Here is a 20,411-nt window from a genome sequence, read left to right on the forward strand (position 1 = left end):
TTACATAGAAGACTACATCATCATCAGTGAGAATTAAATGGCCTTGACAAAATTACAAGGAGGGGAAAATAAAGACTCATTCATCATTTGGTTTCTTCTGGCGATAGAAGGCTCCCCTGAGACTTTAGGAGGCTTGTGTTTTTCAGTGACAAGAGTTTTGACTTTGGCAAAGCATGGCTATACTTTTAGGCTTGGATGAGAATATACCCACATGTACTTTTCCCTCCCATTCCTGGCAAAGAACTTGTCTGTGAGAATCAGACAAGAGGCTCCAGTGGTGGGAACAAGCAGGATGTCTTCTGGACTCAGAAGGGAAAAGATGATATAAGTCAGTGGTTCTTGAATTCTTCTGTCCTTTAAAATTGCTGGGGAGCTTTTAAAAACCCAATGGCCAGATAAAGAAATTGGCGATTCCATATATTAGCAGTTAAAGTAGAATCTCATGTAGAACACAGCATCAGTAATTATTTTTAATTCCCCAGGAGATTCCAGCATACAATGTGCTAGTTCTGAGTATAGCCCCTCTGTCAGCCACCTATTTCCAGGAATTGGGATCATTTCACTAAAAAGAACCTGATAACCTCATTCACAAGTGCTTCAGCTAAGTTTCACTTGGGACATTTTCATATGACCAGGGGATCCAGTAGTCTTTTTTTAAGATTTTTTTTTTTTTTTTGACATGGACCATTTTAAAGTCTTTATTGAATTTGTTAGAATTTTGCTTCAGTTTTATGATTTGGATTTTTGGCCATGAGTGATCTTAACTCCCTGTCCAGGGATAGAAGCCACACCCCCAGCCTTGGAAGGTGAAGTCTTAACCACTGGACTGCCAGGGAAATCCCCCTCTAGTCGTGTCTTCTGTGCAGTGAGTAGAAACTCTTATATTGTGACATGCCTAAATTATCAATGCATGCCGTATGCTGAGTCATGTCCAACTCTTTGTGGCCCCATGGACTATAGCCTACCAGGCTCCTGGAATTTTTCCAGACAAGAATACTGGAGTGGGTGCCATGCCCTCCTCCAGGGGATCTTCCTGACTCAGGGACTGGACCCGCGTTCTTGCATCTCCTGCATTGGCAGACAGGTTCTTTACCACTAGCGCCACCTGGGAAGCCCCGTCTAACTTGTGAAGAACTGTTAAGCTTTTTCTGCAGTGACTACACCCGTTTACATTCCTACTGGAGGTTTCAATTATTCTACATCCTCTTGCTTTATATTTTAATTATTTGATTATATTATCTAAGATGTCCCTTGCTTCAACCACACAAAAAATAAATTTTACTAAATTTAATGTTAATTGTTTCTTTGACATATTAAAACCAAACTATGGCAGTTCTATTTCCTAAGTCAGTTATCCTGCAGGGCAGTAAGTATGCATCTTGGAGGTGACACTCCTCTTTCATCTTCCAGCAGGCTACACTGTTAGAAGCTGGAGCAGCTGGAACTGCCTTGGTAGATCCCCTTCCCTAGCCAGAGAAAAAACACCAGGGAAAATTGTGCTCCCACCTGCCCACTCAGCTTCAAGAGAATTGATGGGAGAAGAGAGAAGGTCTTAGATAGGAAAGTGTGTGACCATTTTGTCCTAGAGAATTGAGTGAAATAATGCGAAAGTACTGTGTATGTGCGTGTGTTAGTTGCTCAGTCGTGTCTGACTCTTCGCAACCCCATGGATCGTAGCCCACCAAGCTCCTCTGTCCATGGAGTTTTCCAGGCAAGAATACTGGAGTGGGTTGTCATTCCCTTCTCCAGGGATCTTCCCAACCCAGGGATTGAACCTGGGTCTCTCACATTGCAGGCAGATTCTTTACTGTCTGAGCCACCAGGAAAAGCAATGAGTAAACTAAATACCCTGGATAAATGCCATGGAGAAGAGAGGAAAAGAGGAGAAGGAGGGAATTAATTACCCTGAATATTCAAATCTAGGATTAATTATGTTCAACCACAACTGTTTCAGAAGAGATGTAAATACATTTGATAATGAAACTGTTCCATGAACGTTAAATAAAACAACAAAACAAACTTTGGTGAAAAGATAGAGGCTTAAACGCTAAGACTACTGCATGCATAGCTCTGTTTCCTAACACTGGCATACAGATGAGCTATCCACAGGGGCTGCATCCAGTTAAATTCCCTGCCAGACCACATGTGCCGCAAATATTGTTCCAGGACCCTGTAAAGTTCACTTGACTTGACATTCATCTTAAAGTAACTGGATGTTTTCACTAAGTCTTTGTTTTAGTCAAACTTACAGTGTTTTAAATGCACCAAGAATCCATTTTTTACAGTGTACTAGAGTTATTTAAAATAATAAAAAAAGAAAGAAATGAATAGTTCAGGGAAAATTTTGTGAACTCTCGCTCTGAACTCTAAGCCATTAAGTGCCTAAGCAGAAGATTTTACAGCTGTGCCTTCCTCAGTTCTGCAGAGAACCATAAAGGAAATTAAACATGAAGGTGAATTCCTTACATTTAGTATCATCCAATGCAAAATACTTTTATTAGATTCTTTGCCAATTTCCAGTGTTAAAGATTTTTTTTCCAATAGCTTATACACAGTTTCAGAACCACCTGGTAATTCGTAGGTTATAAAAAGCCTACCAGACTTTTAAAACGTGTGTTCTTTGACACTAGATTATCTATGTGCTCAGTTGTGTCCAACTCCTTTCAGCCCCTTGGACTGTAGTCTACCAGGCTCCTCTGCCCATGGGATTTTCCAGGCAAGAGTACTGGAGTGGGTTGCCATTTCCTTCTCCAGGGGATCTTCCCAACCCAGGGATCAAACTTGTGTCTCTTGAATTTCCTGCATTGGCAGGCAGGTTCCTTACCACTAGCACCTCCTGGGAAGCCCATTTTATCTCTAAGGCAGCTTAGTTACTTAACAGTAGTGATCAACCAGGAATTTTACAGATTTTTTACCATATTTTGACAGGCTAGCATCCATCAAAGACAAGACATTTATTTAGTAAAGAGGGTGTAAGATGCTCTAGGGTGGAGAAATCACTGAATTTCTGAAGCTCTTCAAATAGATGAGTGCTTTGAAAATAACAAGTGTACTTTGGAGAAGGATGAAGTGAAGTGAAATTCTCTCTGTTGTGTCCAGCTCTTTGTGACCCCATGGACTGTACAGTCCATGGAATTCTCCAGGCCAGAATACTGGAGTGGGTAGCCATTCCCTCCTCCAGGGGATCTTCCCAACCCAGGGATCAGACCCAGGTCTCATGCATTGTGGGCAGATTCTTTACCATCCGAGCCACCAGGGATGCATGGCCTCAAAGCATAGTTTCAAAAGGGAAGACTCCAGAAAGCTGGGCAAGGCGTTCTTTTCCCTCCACCCAAGTGTTTACAAGTGTGTGCAAAATACAGTGCCCCTCAATCCAGAACCTAGTCCCCAGGAAGACCAGCAAATATTTAGGCTTTACAAAAAAGGTAACATCTTAGAAACACAATTCAACCACCTAGCCTATTCCACTTATTTACTTATGAAATTCATTCGTCTGTCCTATAAAATTGTTGTCTTTTGTTTGCCTTTGCAAGTTTTCATTCTTAATTATATCAATGGCTTTTGTTTTCTTTCCTTGCTGTTTGTCTATGCCACCCAATTCAAAAGGCAGCTGTCAACTGTCTGCGCTCAGTTTTGCTTTGGTCAGAGAGCAAGGCTGTCTCTTCACAAGATATTGAACCCCCAACCCCCTTTCAGCGGTGACAACAAGTGTCCAGGGCTGTTGACAGCAGATGGCCCACGTGACAGGCGGCAGTGGAGGCTGTACGTTGACGTGCATATGGCTGTGGTGTGCCTGCCTTCCCCTCCGTGACCTGGGGCTCCAGGAAGAACGTTGTCCTTTCCTTCCAAAGACCCCTTTCCTTCCAGCCTTCCTCTTCCACTTCAATTGCTCCTCTTCTTCCTTCTCTTCTAACCCTGAACCCTCAAGCGCACACTGGACACCTGTATGTGATTTCATTTGGTTTTTGTTTGTGTCTTGTCACGAGTTGAGTATAGGAGAGCATGACTGGTGAGAGAACAGAGGGGAAGAAGGCAAAGGACTATTTCAGTGTGCAGCAGCTGCTTGATGTCTGGGTCCTGCCCAGGAAGATTGTCTTCCTCCAAAGGGAGGGCCACTGGGCAGGGAAGGGGGCCGGGCCAGTCTGGCTGCAGAGTCAGCCATGGTCACTGTCAAAGGCGATGTGGGGCAACCAGCAGGGCCTCCCAGCCACTCTCACGCAGTCCTTCTGTCATCATAGGACTGAACGTAAATCGACTTTTCAAAACTTGAATCGTAATAAAACTCTCTTCAAGCTTTCTTGAAGTAATAATTTCAGTAAGAATACTAATTTATTTTTAATTTTTATTACCAGTTTATAGTCCACCAGAAATTTGGGCAGGTTTAGCATTTAGATGTAGTGTTTTATACATGTATTTGAAATATCTCTTAGTTCTCCAAGGGTTCATGAACCATTATTATATTCTTTTGAGGCCATAATTAACATTCATATCCTTCTAGCACCCTCCAGAACTTGGCTCACAGGACTAACACCAAGTGTCACTCTTGATCTGTAGTTCTGCTAGAACTGATCAGAGAACCTAACAGATATGGAAAGCCAGCTTTTCAGTGCTTACATATAGCTGTGTTTTTCTACAGCAGTGGCTGTCTCAACCTGGGCTACGTATTTCAAGCAACAGGTGAAATTTTAAAAAATCTCAATGCCCATGCCGCACTCCTGCTACATTTGGTCAAGCCTCTGGGAGTAGACCAAGGCATCAGTATCTTTCACAATTCCTCAGTTGATTCTGATGTGCAGTCACAGTTAGGAAATCCTGCTCTTAGGGCTTGCCAGGTTACAGATTACCAAGAGTTTAGTTAAGAGCACATCTGTTTGCTTATCATCTTTCCTTTCTGGGGATTTTTGAGAAGCAAAAGAGAATTATCTAACAAAAAAAGCTACTGTTTTTTGCTAGTACTAATAGTTTAGATGAAATCACATAGATTTGTGTTTTAATCCCATCTGCATACAACAGTAATATAAATATAGGCAGCTCACTTCTCTGAACTCCAGTTTTACCCATTTCTAAGTGTAAATAGTACTTGCCTTCTAGAGCTGTTATTATTGTTAAAGGAGATAATATAAGCATGATATTATCAACATGATGTAATATATAGCATGATGTATGTAAGCTAGTAATAATAACTAAAATAAGTATGTCATTACAGTTATTTTCAAAATGGAACTCCAAAGAGAATAAAAATGAATCCCAAATTTATTGTTAATACTTTTGAATCTTGAGCATTGTTAATACTAACATTTATTCAGGAGGCAGGACCACTTGAGTTGAAATAGTCATTTGTCTTGCTACTGCTGCTGCTAAGTCACTTCAGTAGTGTCCGACTCTGTGCGACCCCATAGACGGCAGCCCACCAGGCTCTGCCGTCCCTAGGATTCTCCAGGCAAGAACACTGGAGTGGGTTGCCATTTCCTCCTCCAATGCGTGAAAGTGAAGTCACTGAGTCGTGTCCAACTCTCAGCGACCCCGTGGACTGCAGGCTACCAGGCTCCTCCGTCCATGGGAGTTTCCAGGCAAGAGTACTGGAGTGGGGTGCCATTGCCTTCTCTGGTCATTTGTCTTAGTGAGAATTAATTTAGGATCAAAGGTGGTTTCTCCTGTCCGTTGCAACATTGAGATGCTGTAAATGGATAGTGTACTACACTGTCTTTAGGGCTATACTAAAAAAAAAAAAATCACAAGCAGGTAGGAAATATTTCTACTTTAGAAATGACTGTATGTGGCTCATCAGAGAGGAACTCAAAGAGTATCATGACCATCGGTCATCTTCATAGTGAAACAGAGAACAAGTTTCTACGGGGATTTTTAGATCTAATAGGTGCTCATTTTAAGGTTAGGCCAGTACCTCTCAGATTTGGAAAAGCTCAGTATGACTCTAAGGAACTGGACTTAGGAATGCTGAATATCTTCAACCACAGTGGTAACAGCTGAAGCTGGAGGAAACTAAGAAAAAGAGAAGCAGCCAGCTACACTGTAGTTCTTCTTGCCTCCAAAAGGGAATTTACCCTCATTCCTATGCTTATTGTGACATATTCTATTTGTGACTTATGTCATTCTTACATTCTTCTTTGAAGTTCTGATGTACTTAGTCACTCAGTTGTATCTGACTCCTTGCAACCCCATGGACTGTAGCCTGCGAGGCTCCTCTGTCCATGGGGATTCTCCAAGCAAGAATACTGGAGGGGAGTGCCATTCCCTCCTCCAGAGGATCTTCCCAACCTAGAAATTGAACCCAGGTCTCCTGCATTGCAGGTGGATTCTTTACCATCTGAGCCACCAGAGAAGCCCAATATATTAGATTTATTCCTTATATATCAACAACATTCAAATATTTACTATGGTTAGTATTTTTCCCTATCCTTCCTCCACATGGACTTAGCAGGTGGACCTGCTTCAGATTCTCTCACAGGGCTGTGCTCAAAGTGCCAGTGAGGGCTGTGGTCTCATCTGTGGTGTGGACTGGGGAAGGATAGGTTTCCACGCTCATTGAGCGATTGTTTCCCAGGATTCAGCTCTTGGAGGGGTGTTAGACTGAGGGCCTCAACTTCTTGCTAATTGTGGACCAGAGGCCACCCTCAGTTCTTTGTTGTGTGGTTCTCACCACCATGGCAGCTTGCTTCAGCAAAACCGGCAAGAGACTCAGCCAGCCAGCAAGACAGAAGTCACAGTCTTTTGTATCCTAATCCCAGATGCAACAGCCCCTCAATGCTGTTATATTCCACAGATTCAAGGCAAGTTGCTCAAGGGGAAAACATACTTAAGGTTGTGGATAACAGGAGGCTGGGATCCATGGGGCTACAGCACCTAACAGCATACACCCAGCCATAAAAGAAAGGAAGGATGGAAGGCAAGGAAGAGGCCACAAAGAAGAAAAAAATAAACGAGGAAGGCAGGCAATGAAAGACAGACATTTAAAAAAGACCAAAAAAGTAGCTTTGCTGCACTGGTCTACAGCAGGATTCCTCTGTGTGCATGTTATTTCATCACATTAGCGCCACAACTATGAATTTCCTATTTCTTACTTAAAATGGAAGATGATATGGGGCTTTCTATACATCTGGAGTTAAAAGGAAACAGAATAATCAGGAATAGTAAGTTGAAGCAAGCAAAATGTGTTTCAAATTAATTCTTTTAAGTTCTTTTCCCCCAAGCTAGCAATTTTTTTCCTTCATGTTTCAAGTTTTCTGATTGGATTTATTCTTCTTACCAGTATGTGGCAGGCTTATTGCACAGAGGTTATAGGAACCTGAATGGTGTTTGCATTTGGTGTTCTCTGGTGGTTTCGGCTCAAATGCCAAAATTATATTTTTATTATGTGCGTTGTTATTAACGGCTGTTTATGTCACTTAAGGGATTCCTGGGTGACTTAGCTAGTAAAGAATCAGCCTGCAATGCAGAAGACCCCAGTTCAATTCCTGAGTCGGGAAGATCCCCTGGAGAAGGGATAGGCTGCCCACTCCAGTATTCATGGGCTTCCCTGGTGGCTCAGATGGTAAAGAATCTGCCTGCAATGTGGGAGACATGGGTTCAATCCCTGGGTTGGGAAGATCCCCTGGAGGAAGGTATGGCAACCCACTCCAGTATTCTTGCCTGGAGAATCCCCATGGACAGAGGAGCCTCATGGGCTGCAGTTCACAAGGCTGCAAAGAATCAGACACAGCACAGCACATGTCACTTAACTGTAAAAGTGAGGTCATAAAGTTTAAGAAAGAGTTCATCTGTTCCAGCCTCTCTACTGAGGAAGTTGAGGCCCAAATGACTTGGGAAGTTTAAGGCTAAATATTGTCAGAGCTGAGACTAGATCACAGATCTCTCAATTGGAAATCTGGTGTATTTCCTCTCCTCACATTCTGTGCAAAAGAGCAGTCAGAATGTGCATTCCTTCCTCAACATTGCAGGTGTTAAAACATGTTTATTGTTGTTGATGTTAAGTCACTAAGTCATGTCCAACTCTTTGCAATCCTGTGGACTGTGGTCCACCAGGCTCCTCTGTCCCTGGGATTCTCCAGGCAAGAATACTGGAGTGGGTAGCCATTCCCTTGTCCAGAGGATCTGCCCTACCCAGGGATCAAACCCACGTGTCCTACATTGGCAGGCATATTCTTTACCACTGAGCCAGCTGGGAAGCCCTAAAACATGTTAGTTGAGGCTTAAATGTGGTTTATTTAGCACTGATTTTCTGGAAGGATCTAAAAATAACACTTCCAGTGCATCAGCTAATAGAAAAAGGAACTTTTCCAGTAACTCTCCTGTATAATAAAGTGTTTGGCTAACAAAACACACACTTTTTTCATTTGCAACAGATCATACAAGCTCCTATGCTTCAGTTAATTAACACTGACCACCATCTTCAAAATGGGCATGGAAATCAGAAGAACAATTAAAACTGATACACCAAAATGTGTTTTGCCTCAGACCTACTGCAGATTTCATAGATGCAGAGGAGTCTGCTAATATCCTCACATCTAGGTGGCTTTCTCCACTTCCCATTTTAGAATTGATACATATATGTGCATAAGTTGTTTAAAGTAGGTATCTATTTAATAAGTTTACTGGCTGAATCTTTTAAAAGAAGGCAAACGTTAGTAACTTTTCATCAAAAATTGATAAAAAGAGAAAAGGCTCCGTGATGAATGCTGTGGTCCCCACGTGACATTCTTTGGGCCCACCTGGTGCCAAGACAGTCATCCATGGTGGGCAGCTGCCACCATGCATATCACTGGGCACATTTCAGGTGCCTGTCTAGGTTTCTAAGAAGTCTAGCAAGGACCCTCAACCCATGTGCAGGTGCAGCCTAGAAGTTCATGGGCATTAGTTCACCCGGACAGCCCTCAGCTTTGGGAGGTGGGAGTTGGCATATAACGCCCTGGTCTTCCAGACAAGGATACCAGGAAGGCACACTCTGCACAGCTTCTCAGAGGGACCTCTGTGGGGTTGGGCCCCCGCCGGCAACTATGGGAACGAGCTGAATAACACACGCTGTGTTAGCTGTTCTCTGCTCTCCACATCCCTCTCTTCCTTTCCTGGAGTCGCCCTCCTAGTAAACTACTTGTGCCCAAGTCCTCATCTCTAACTCTGATTTCTTAAACAGCACCCCCTGCCCCAAGAAACAATGTTGGGAATAAAGACAAAATGGTTTGTTCCTGGAATCAACGGCTAACAGAAATAACTGACAACAGCTCTGAAGCTATGGCCCAGAGAAACAGCATTTCTAGAAGTGGTTGCTCTTGATCACTTTAAATATGTGTCTCATTAGGACCATCCATTACCCTCCTGATTTCATGACTTGTCTTTTTATTCTGCAGATTCTTCCGGGAATCTTAAATTCACCAAGTGCCGTTCACCTGAACTGGAGACTTTCTCATGTCACTGGACAGATGGGGCTAATCACAGTTTTCAGAGCCCAGGATCTGTACAGATGTTCTATATCAGAAGGTATGGGCTTCATGCTTTTCTGATTTCTCTCCATGAATTTTCTGATGAAAATGCATTGAGTGTCATGCAGTGGTGGGAATGGAAATAATCTGCTTTGGTGATCTAAATGCATTCACCCATTCATTCATTTAAATATATTAGTTAAGCCCTTACTATATGTTGGGTACTATTTTAGATGCTGGAAATATGGCAGTGATGACACAAAGTCCCTGTCCTCCTGAAGATTAATTTCCAGTGAGGAAAGACAGAAAAAATTTTAAAAACTTTAAAAAATTAAATTTCAACTGGTATATGGGTTACTGAGAAAAGTAAAGCCAGGAAGAATGTTAGCACTGTGTAAATATCTGCATGTGCATGAGAGTGTCTGAGGGTGAGTGTGTGAGTATGAGTGAGCACGTGTGAGTGCATGAATGTCAGTGTGTAATAGTGGTATAGAGTGACTATGCATGAATGGGGGAAAGCAGGTGAGTATGCACGTGTGAATATGTGTAAAAGTGTGGGGTGTGTATGGATGAGCATGAGTGTACCTGTAAATGGGAGCATATGGGAGAGTAAACGTGTGAAAGTGAGCATGCATGAGTGTGTGTGCCTGTTGAGAGCTCAGGTGATACCTTAAATGAGGTCTTCAGAGGCCCCTCTAGTGGTACTTGAGAGCAGAGACATAAAACAGGTGGAAGAGGCCAGTGACTATCTGAGGGAAAGACTGTACAGACCGAGGAGACTGCGAGTGCAACGGCACTTTGGCTGACACGGCAGGCTGGAGGAAAGCAGGCGGCTGGCTAGGACAAGGTGGAAGACAAGGAGAGTGACGGGGGAGAAGTCAGAGGGTTAAGTGGGGCCAGACCACGACAGGCCTTGAAGGCCACAGCCCAGCCGACTTCCTCTGTGGTGCAGAGCCATAGGGTTTTTGTTTTTGTTCTTTTTAAGATATGTGTAAGATGGTTTGATTCCTATGTACAAAATCGACTTTGTCTCTGTTAAATTCATTATCTTCGATAAGAGACTGTGATACTTCTCTCTCCCATTTTTACGGGTATTCTGTTAAAAAAGAGTGAAGACAAAGATCTTTCAGTGCAATCACCATCCAAGTCATTTATTGCTTGCCCCTCACTTGGTATGATTTCCATTTCTGTATATTCTCATGTTGTACCTTTATGCTCTTTAAAATCTTAGGCTCAAACTATCATCTTCTCTTGTCCACCCAACCCTCAGGGAAGGCCTAAACCAAGAGGCAAGGTTAGTGGAGACCCTATTAAGCGGTGGTCATCAGTCCCAGGATGATGTTGTTGGTCCCCCCGGAGGAACCAGGAAACTAAAGGAAGAGGCAGCAGTCAGTGAAGGGAGAGGGCTTAGGGCCAACCATCCTATATTTCAGCCTGGCTCCAGCCCTTGCTCCAGAGTAGTACTGGACAGATTAGTCCTTCTGTCCACAATTCAGCCACCTCATATGCAAAATGAAGATAACAGACCTTGCCCCATGGCTTCTTGGGAGGATTCTATTAACTAACGCATGAAAAAGCCTTATCACAGTGCTTGGTGACAAGCATAGTAAGTACTGAATGAATAATAGCTGCTATTCTTATTATTGTAGTATGAGAATAATTTAAAATACTATAGAATTCCAGTTTCTGGGCTACAAAAGCACTTTTTTTTTTACTGCCTATGATTATTGATATGCTATATTCCATTTTTAATGCAGAGCCGGGTGCTTAATTTGCAAATAAATACTCTGAATTAACAACCAGGATGGGCCTTACTCCCCCTTCCAGATGTGTGAGAGGTCTCTCAAACATACCCCAAAGGGCACATAAAGATGAGATGCTTGGGCACCAAATGAACTTTTACCCCTGCTAGGCTGATACTGCAGAGGTTGGACTGAATCAAGCCAGGCTTCCTTGTTCTTCACCGTCTCCCGGAGCTTGCTCAAACTCATGTCCTTCTAGTCAGTGATGCCATCTAACCATCTCATCCTCTGTCATCCCCTTCTCCTACCTTCAATCTTCCGCAGCATCAGGATCTTTTCCAGTGAGTCAGCTCTTTGCATCAGGTGACCAAAGTATCAGCGCTTCAGTTTCAACATCAGTCCTTCCAATGAATATTCAGGATTGATTTCCTTTAGGATTGACTGGTTTGATCTCCTTGCAGTCCAAGGGATTCTCAAAGAGTCTTCTCCAACACCACAGTTCAAAAGCATCAGTTCTTCAGTGCTGAGCTTTCTTTATGGTCCAACTCTCACATCCATACCTGACTACTGGAAAAACCATAGCTTTGACTATACAGACCTTTGTTGGCAAAGTAATGTCTCTGCTTTTGTATATACTGTCTAGGTTTGTCATAGCTTTTCTTCCAAGGAGCAAGCATCTTTTAATTTCATGGCTGCAGTCACCATCTGCAGTGCTTTTGGAGCCCAATAAAATAAAGTCTGTCACTGTTTCCATTGTTTGCCCATCTATTTGCCATGAAGTGATGATGGGGCTGCATGCTATGATCTTAGTCTTTTGAATGTTGAGTTTTAAGCCAGCTTTTTCACTCTCCTCTTTCACTCTCGTCAAGAGGCTCTTTACTTCCTCTTTGCTTTCTGCCATTAGGGTGGTGTCATCTGCATATCTGAGGTTTTGATATTTCTCCCAGCAATTTTGGTTCCAGCTTGTGCTTAATCCAGCCCAGCATGTCGCATGATGTACTCTGCATATAAGTTAAATAAGCAGGGTGACAATATACAGCCTTGACGTATTCTTTCCCAATTTGGAGCCAGTCCATTGTTCCATGTCCAGTTCTAACTGTTGCTTCTTGACCTGCATACAGGTTTCAAAGGAAGCAGGTAAGGTGGTCTGGTATTCCCATCTCTTTAAGATTTTTCCACAGTTTGTTGTGAGCCACACAAAGACTTTAGCATAGTCAATAAAGCAGAAGTAGAGTTTTTTTCTGAACTTTCTTGCCTTTTCCATGATCCAATGGATGTTGGCAGTTTGATCTCTGGTTCGTCTGCCTTTTCTAAATCCAGCTTGGACATCTGGAAGTTCTCGCTTCATGTACTGTTGAAGCCTGGCTGGAGAATTTTGAGCATTACTTTGCTAGCATGTGAAATGAGTACAATTGTGCAATAGTTTGAATATTCTTTGGCATTGCCTTTCTTTGGGATTGGAATGACAATTGACCTTTTCCAGTTTTGTGGCCACTGGTGAGTTTTCCATATTTGCTGGCATATTGAGTGCAGCACTTTCACAGCATCATCTTTTAGGATTTGAAATAGTTCAGCTGGAATTCCATCACCACCACTAGCTTTGTTCATAGTTATGCTTCCTAAGGCCCACTTGACTTCACACTCCAAGATGTCTGGCTTTAGGTGAGTGTTCACACACCATCATGGTTATCTGGGTCCTGAAGATCTTTTCTGTATAGTTCTTCTGTGTATTCTTGCCACCTCCTCTTAATATGTTCTGCTTCTATTAGGTCCATACCATTTCTGTCCTTTTTTGTGCCCATCTTTGCGTGAAATGTTCCCTTGGTATCTAATTTTCTTGAAGAGATCTGTAGCTTTTCCCATTCTATTGTTTTCCTCTATTTCTTTGCATTGTTCACTTAGGAAAGCTTTCTTGTCTCTCCTTGCTTTTCTTTGGAACTGTGCATTTAGATGGGTATATCTTTCCTTTTCTCCTTTGCCATTCACTTGTCTTTTTTTCTCAGCTGTTTACAAGGTATCCTCAGGCAACTGTTTTGCCTTTTTGCATGTCTTTATCTCGGGGATGGTTTTGATCACCACCTTCTGTACAATGTTATGAACCTCGAGTATTTCAGCCCAAATAGCCCAGCGCCATTTGTCTGGAAAGGGTAGAATTGATGGGATTAGGAGTATTAGGAGTATACAGCAGCAGGGCTGCACCTAATAGAGTACACGTGTGGGACTTTGCATCACTTGTTTACAGGAAGAGGCAGATACAGATGCGCTTTCTGGCTCCAGTCACTGTTTCTTGGAAAGCAGTTCCCTGGTACCTCCTGGAAGTGTAGAATCACAACTCCCCGTCCCTGGCACACAAATGAAACTGTGCCCGGAAGTCATCCCGAGGCAGAGCAGTGGAGGCAGGGAGGAGTGGGATGGGGCCACTGCACTCCAGGCCTGGCCTTTGTAGCTAAAGCACCAGGGAATCTAACCGGGTCAGGCTGGTCCACAGGACAGGCCCAGGCTGCATGCTTGGCTGGCTCTGCTTCCAGCCAGGTGAGCCAGTGGAAGAGGCAGCCAATTCAGAATAGTCCATGCCACCCTGTGACGGGAGCATGTCAGATTCAGCCTCAGAGCTGGGCCAGGACTCTGCAGAAATGCAAATTGCAGGCCCTGTGAAAAGGGGCCTCTGGGAGCCTTTCAGCCTACTCTGCTCTCAGCCTGTTCCTGCAGATGCCTCATTTCCAAAGAAGTGGGCAAGTGAAGACTTGTTCCCAAAGGCTATATATCCCCCACCCGCACAAACACCCCCTCAACAAATTATCCTGGTTTTTGAAAAGAAAGTTTATTTGCCCTGCCAGGTTGTAGAGGAAATTAGAAAGGAAAATGAGCAGTTACTTGAAAAAGAAAAAGAAACTGTTAAATATTAAGCCTAAAACACATGATCTGGATGGCTTGAAAACAGTTGCCCTTAGGACATAAATGATGGTTTGTTTGGGTTTTTTTTTTGTCTTCCAGTTAGGTACCTTTAGGTGGAAAGCACATCTTCTGCTCTTTATTCTGATTTTTATGGATAGGCTCTTTCTAGAATTCTCAGCCCTGTTTCACAAGCCAGTCTGGGAACAAACCTAAAGCAGTTAAGTCTTGGGACTAAAAGAAGGAGAGAGTAGCTTTTAGAAATGGGCTTTGGTCATCTGTAGAGAAATTCAACCCAGTGAAGGCAGGCAACAGAGCATCTGTGTTGTGTGTGCATTTGGAGTTTGTCTAAATTTAAGTTTAAAAATAAGTTTTAAGTATGTATTTAAAATAAAATTCAACTTCAGTTAATGAGGGAGGGGGTTGGGAGTTGTGTTTTGAAGTGGCTCTTCCTGATCCATTGTGCTTTAGAGAAGTACTTTAAGTTGTTTGTTCAGTGGAGCTAATGGGTTAGAGATAATCTAAACAGGGTTTTTCATACCATCCCTGTGGGGACCAGGTTGCTGACAGGCCAGAGTTGAGAAACTGCACGCCATACACAGAGCTCATTTCCTATTACCAATCCAGACCTGCTAAGCACTGGCCTGCATCTTCAGAATGTTTTCATACTGACTTAATACTATCAATTTGCTAAATACATTTGACTTATTATACAAAATTTGACGCCTTAACTATTATATGAAAATCTCATTCCCTAGGCAATCTTGTAAAACCATTCTCTTTTACTACACTCGTATTTATTTTTGAAAGTCTATCAAGGTAAACTATACCATAGTTCAATGACCTACCTATCCATATTTTTCAATCTTTTTCCTATTCTGAACACACACACAGTTTATCCTTCCTTCTACCCTCTACCCCCTTAATTTTCCCATTGAATCTCCCTCTCATCCAAGGATATGCAACTTTTAAGAGCCTCAACCAGAAATTAAGTAACAGTCCACTGTCCATGTTAATCCCAAGTTCTTTCCAACAGCTGATGAGCAGCTGTCTCAAGGACCCCTTGATATTACATAAGTGTCCTCCTAGTGCCAAACAGACCAGCTTGGGAAACAGCTGTAAAAAAGAAAACATGTGTCTTCTCCCAGCTTCTCATCCCTCTCTCCCAGTCTCTGCCCTTGCACAGCCTGTGGGGTCCTTCTTGTCTCCTGCTGCCAAGCACCCACTCCCTAGAGTGATGCTCACAGACCTCCACAGCCTGGCCCGCCAGCCGCAAGCACCTTAGAGACACAAGGTCATTCCTTCTCGCTTCTGCCTCAGCCACACGTTACCTGCTTTATGTCTCCTTGACTTGTAAAACACCCTCTCAGCCTAGTGAAGAGTAAGTAAATAACAATGACCCCACCTAAGTAGCAATTCTAATTTAAGAAAGTTTTGCCCAGTGATTCCACCGCCTCTGTTCCCTCTCTTCCTTCCCCTATTGCTATCTTTTAAACTTTTACCCTTCTTCAAGATTGCTGAGAGTACCTCGCTCACCCGAAGCCGCCCATGAATGGCCAAGGCAATCATTCTCTTTTCAAACTCCAGTGAGCACCACATATGAACAGTTGCCCACTCTGCTTTGTAATATGGTTTCTCAGTCATTCCCCTGAGGCTGAAGTATTTTAGACACACATGACTCCCCTGTATATATCAAGCACAGTATTTTATGTATAGTCGATGCTTTTGAAACACATATGTCCTGAATAAAGGAGACAAAAAAAAAGTACTCAGTGGATAATTTCTGAGTCGCCTTCTAGCCTGAAAGTAGGGATCAAGTCCTATTAATCCTTACGGCCACACAGTGCTCGTGTCAGATATGATACCTACAGAGTGCTTGCATAGGAGGCACCCAAAGATGACTTGCTGAATTCACTCATTCAGGCAGGCAGGCAGATGGGAGGTTGGAGGAGAGCTGTGTCACGTTCTCTCACATGTTCCTGCTGGGATGGACTTGAGTCTGAGCCATCTTTTGATTGCTCTGCATTTTTGTTCAGGTCCCCTTGGCAGCTGATCAGGGTAAATCCTTGCCCCAAACTCTGACATCCTCCCACAGTGACCTTCCTGCCATCTCTTTTCCATTCGACATCAATTCTGCTGTTGTTTTAAGTCACTGGGGTAAATAATGCTTTCTGTAGAATGGGGTGGAAGTGAGTAACTCTAGGATGGATCTTAGATATGGAGGTATAGCTTTTCTGATTTCTTCAGTGTTCTCCATGTGTCCATCTGTCCTCCATGACTTGTTTCATTTATTTGTATCTGATCCAAGATACAGGAAAGGATGAGCTCATTCTTTGTAGAGAAACTCACAAAGGAACTGATAGGTAAACACATTGATTCAGTACAGCCCCATTTTTGTTTTTTCCATTCTTTTGATATTGTAATTAAATGTCCATTCCCATTTACAAAATGGAAAAGAAAAATGCTTTCTTAGTTTGGAGAATTTTTTTAATTTCTGGTCTGGGTTTTGAATTTCTTTGGTTTCTTCTATGAGGAGATGGGGAAAGGCTAGGAGTCCCGTGTTTCTTAAAGGTTACCTGGATATCCAGCATGTTTGAAATGTTACCATGGCTCTTTGTTTAATTAAGAAAAGATATCAGGAATATGGGAAGGAGTTCAAGGCATCAGGAAAACTCCCACCCTCCACTGCCAAGCACAGGACAACCTTGCAGAGGAGATGGACATAGGATGCAATGGTTCAGAGTAGGGTGGTAGCTGATGTTCCTCTTCAGGACCACCCACATCTCAATGTCACTCAGCTTGGAGAACACCATCCATGTGTCGCCTCAGTTTCTTCTTCCATGAGTTGGGGAAATACCTAGGTTTAAAGACTCAGCTGTTCGCTGGGAATCTCTATAGTTTAGGAGTTGATTCTGCAGTGTTTTAATCAAAGAATATTTTTAAACCTCTGTAAGCTGCAGAACTTTCATCTGTAGAATGGGGAAAGTACCTACCAATGAATCACTTAAATTAGGAGCTGGCACCTTATATGCAGTCAGTGAAGGGATGCTTTTACTATAGACAGATGTGCCAAAAGGCCTCCTCTCAGTCTGCAGACACTGATCATCAGTCCACAGATGTGCTAGTCCTTGGAAATGGTACCACTAAGATACTAGCTCATAAAATACTTGTGTCCTGGTTTATTGAATCTGACTCTTATGCAGCTTGCTTTGACTTGCACTATTGCATGATTTGGGGAACAATTCTTCCTTTTTACCCTCCATTTCAGGGATATTCAAGAATGGAAAGAATGCCCCGATTACGTCTCTGCTGGTGAAAACAGCTGTTACTTTAATTCGTCATATACCTCCGTGTGGACCCCCTATTGCATCAAGCTAACTAGCAATGGTGGTATTGTGGATCATAAGTGTTTCTCTGTTGAGGACATAGGTAAATCACAGGTTTGTGTTTTATTTGACATGGCTTTAGATTACATAAGCAGGGAAGGCTGCAAAGTCCAAGTGCATGCAAGTAGGAAGACTTTGTCATTGCATTGCATTGCATTCTCTGGGTGGATGGATGTCTCCTTTATAGCACATGAGATAAGCCAGCGAACAAGAGAGAAAGGGCAGGGGAGCTCAGGTTGGCTCCAATATAAAACAATCTGGCAGGAGATTTATAAAGGAAAGAATAGGAGTCTTGTGGAGTCTTTTCCTTGAGGTGGTTTCGGAATACTAGTTTGTCTTCTTGTGTGCCACTACAAGGAAGAAACTCAATGCACTCATAAGATTCCTTCTCTCCTCGTGATCTGGTATGACGATTATATTCAGCTCTACTGGAATACATTGGCCTTGATCTCTGGCATTCCTATCATAAATGCCTAGATTTTCTTTGGGTTTCCCAGGTGGCACTAGTGGTAAAGAACTTGCCTGACTGTGCAGGAGATGCGAGAGACACAGGGTCAATCTCAGGGTCAGGAAGATCTCCTGGAGAAGGTAAGGCAACCCAGTCCAGTATTCTTGCCTGGAGAATCCCACAGACAGATGAGCCTGGTGGGCTACAGTCCAAGATTTTCTTTGCCACAAGGCATAATCATTCTGGAATTTTACATTGGCAAAACAGTCAAAATCAGTTTAAAGGCATGTTTATAAGATCTCAAAACAAACACTGGAGATAATCAGTGAACTAAGTGAAAGATTCAAGCAGCTTATCCCTTGCCCACCATGTGGACACAGGGGAAATGAAACAAGACAAAGAGCCATAATTCGAATATTCGTGTTTATACTATAATAGTATAAACAGCTAAAGAGAATCACAGAAAGACCATGAATAGCTGATACAGATGCCTCACATCTATCCACAAAGCTTGTTTGTTGCCTACAGGAACTCCTTGGAGCCTCACTCAGACGTGCTGTTCTTGTGTGTGGTTTCCAGGCTGGACGAGACTGAGAGAGGGAGGGTGGAAGGTGCAGATAGAAACGAGTAAATCTGACAGACTGACTTTGGACGGAGAAGATTAAGAAAAATGAAAAAAGCAGAAGATAACCTGTCTTCATAGTTTAAAGAAACTATTGAATGCAGAGAAGCTACCAGTAACTGAATGTATGCCCTGAAGCCAATAGATGTAGCTGTCTAATGACTAAATGGGTAGTGGAAAGAATACAATATCAAAGACTCATGTTCTAAACCTGTCCTGCCAGTAGCCACCCGACTCATTCACTTGGCTGATTTTCACTGAGTGCCTGGCTCCTGGCTGGGTGTGTTGGCTACAAAATGAGTAAGACACAGTCAAGTAGGGAAAGCAGGCATGTTTACAAATAACTGAGATATGGCACAGTAGGTGCTGGCCTCGAGATGTGTGGAAGACACAGTAAGCCGAAGTGGTGGCCAGAGGTGTGAATGATTGACTGCGCCTGAAGGAAAGGGCTGCATGGAGATGGTGACAGTTCAGTTACTTCCTAAAGCCTCAGCAGGAGTTGCCAGGTATACAAGATGGACAGTGTCTGCTAATGGCTACTGAGTTCCACAAGTGACAACACAGAATATTCACAGACTCAGGAGCAGTTTGGCAGACCTGACTGGTTGACCAGAGGAATCATCAGTGATTTTGTGTGCCCCACAAAGGAATCTGGACTTTGACTGCCCAGGGGTACACTTGAGGATGTTTAAGCAGGGAAATGACCTCAGGATATTTACAAAGCACGTACCATAAATCAGGTATGATAACTGTGCTAGATGGGTTCTATTATAATTCCCATATTACAGATGGTGAAACTGATCCCCAGAGCAGTTCAATGTCTAGCCCAAGGTTAGAACTACTGGTAGGCAGAGCTGAGATTTGCACCTAGGCAGCATAGCTCCAGAGCCCATGCTCTTAACCGCAAAGGCATAGTGTGTATGTATATGTGTGCGTGCGTGCGTGCAAACTTGCTTCAGCTATGTCCGACTCTTTGCAACCCTGTGGACTATAGCCCACCAGGTTCCTCTGTCCATGAGATTCTCCAGGCAAGAATACTGGAACGGGTTGCCATGCCCTCCTCGAGGGGATCTTTCCAACCCAGGGATCAAACCCACATCTCTTATGTCTCCTGTGTTGGCGGGCAAGTTTTTTACCATAGCGCCACCTGGGAAGCCCGAGAGTATGGTACTAACGTCTCAGGGAAATTCATCTTGCTTCAGTGTAGAGGGTAGATTAGAATAGCACAGACTAGATTAGAAGGCTTTGTGATAATCAAGGCAAAAGATGATGACAGGCAGGGTTACCGTGATAGCAGGGAGGGAGGGAGCTGAGAATGAGAGACAACAAAAAAAATGGGGTGACCCTATAGCTCTGAAGATGCTGATCACAAGCTTCAGCTTCCTCGTGTATTATGCATGTACTCTACTAGACCTCTCAGGACTGGTAGCTGGATTTAAAGTCGTATATGAGTTAGGCGTCTGTCATTCGTTCAGTTTATTCCACGCTTCTTTGAGTCTCTTCCTTGGGCCAGGTAGCGTTCTAGGTGCTAGAGGCAGGAAGTGTCTGCACCAGGGGGACTTTTTCTCAGTGTGAGTGGAAGGAGATCATGCTGGGAGGAAAGACAATGTGGGAAAATAGGAGAGGCTGCAGTGGGAGCGTTATCACACACGGCCTCGTTGAGACAGACACTTGAGTAAAGAAGGAAATGAGAAAAGAGTCCCATGTCTATCTGATGGAAGAGGGCATAGACAGGGTAAAGATCTGGAGGTGGGAGCATGCCTTTGCTCACTCAAGGAAGAGCATGGAAGAGCGTGGTAGTGGAAGGACACATGGAGAGGGAAGGAGGAGCATGATCATAAACCAGATCCTGGAGATCAGAGGGTCAAAGCTTTGGCACCCTTTAAG

General features: G+C 43.3%; 1 protein-coding gene across 2 annotated transcripts in view; it reads left to right on the forward strand.

Moving 5' to 3' along the window:
* Window positions 1–20,411, forward strand: part of GHR (growth hormone receptor) — a 297,195-nt gene that overhangs the window by 251,162 nt on the left and 25,622 nt on the right. For both annotated transcript variants that reach the window (XM_040262428.1, XM_040262429.1), the window contains exons 4-5: window positions 9,363–9,492; window positions 17,337–17,497. In XM_040262428.1, the coding sequence (XP_040118362.1) occupies window positions 9,363–9,492; window positions 17,337–17,497 (291 nt within the window). The remainder of the gene's footprint in view (window positions 1–9,362; window positions 9,493–17,336; window positions 17,498–20,411) is intronic.

The sequence above is a fragment of the Oryx dammah genome, unplaced genomic scaffold (genome assembly GCF_014754425.2).
Source record: "Oryx dammah isolate SB20612 unplaced genomic scaffold, SCBI_Odam_1.1 HiC_scaffold_20, whole genome shotgun sequence".
Taxonomy (NCBI): Eukaryota; Metazoa; Chordata; class Mammalia; order Artiodactyla; family Bovidae; genus Oryx; species Oryx dammah.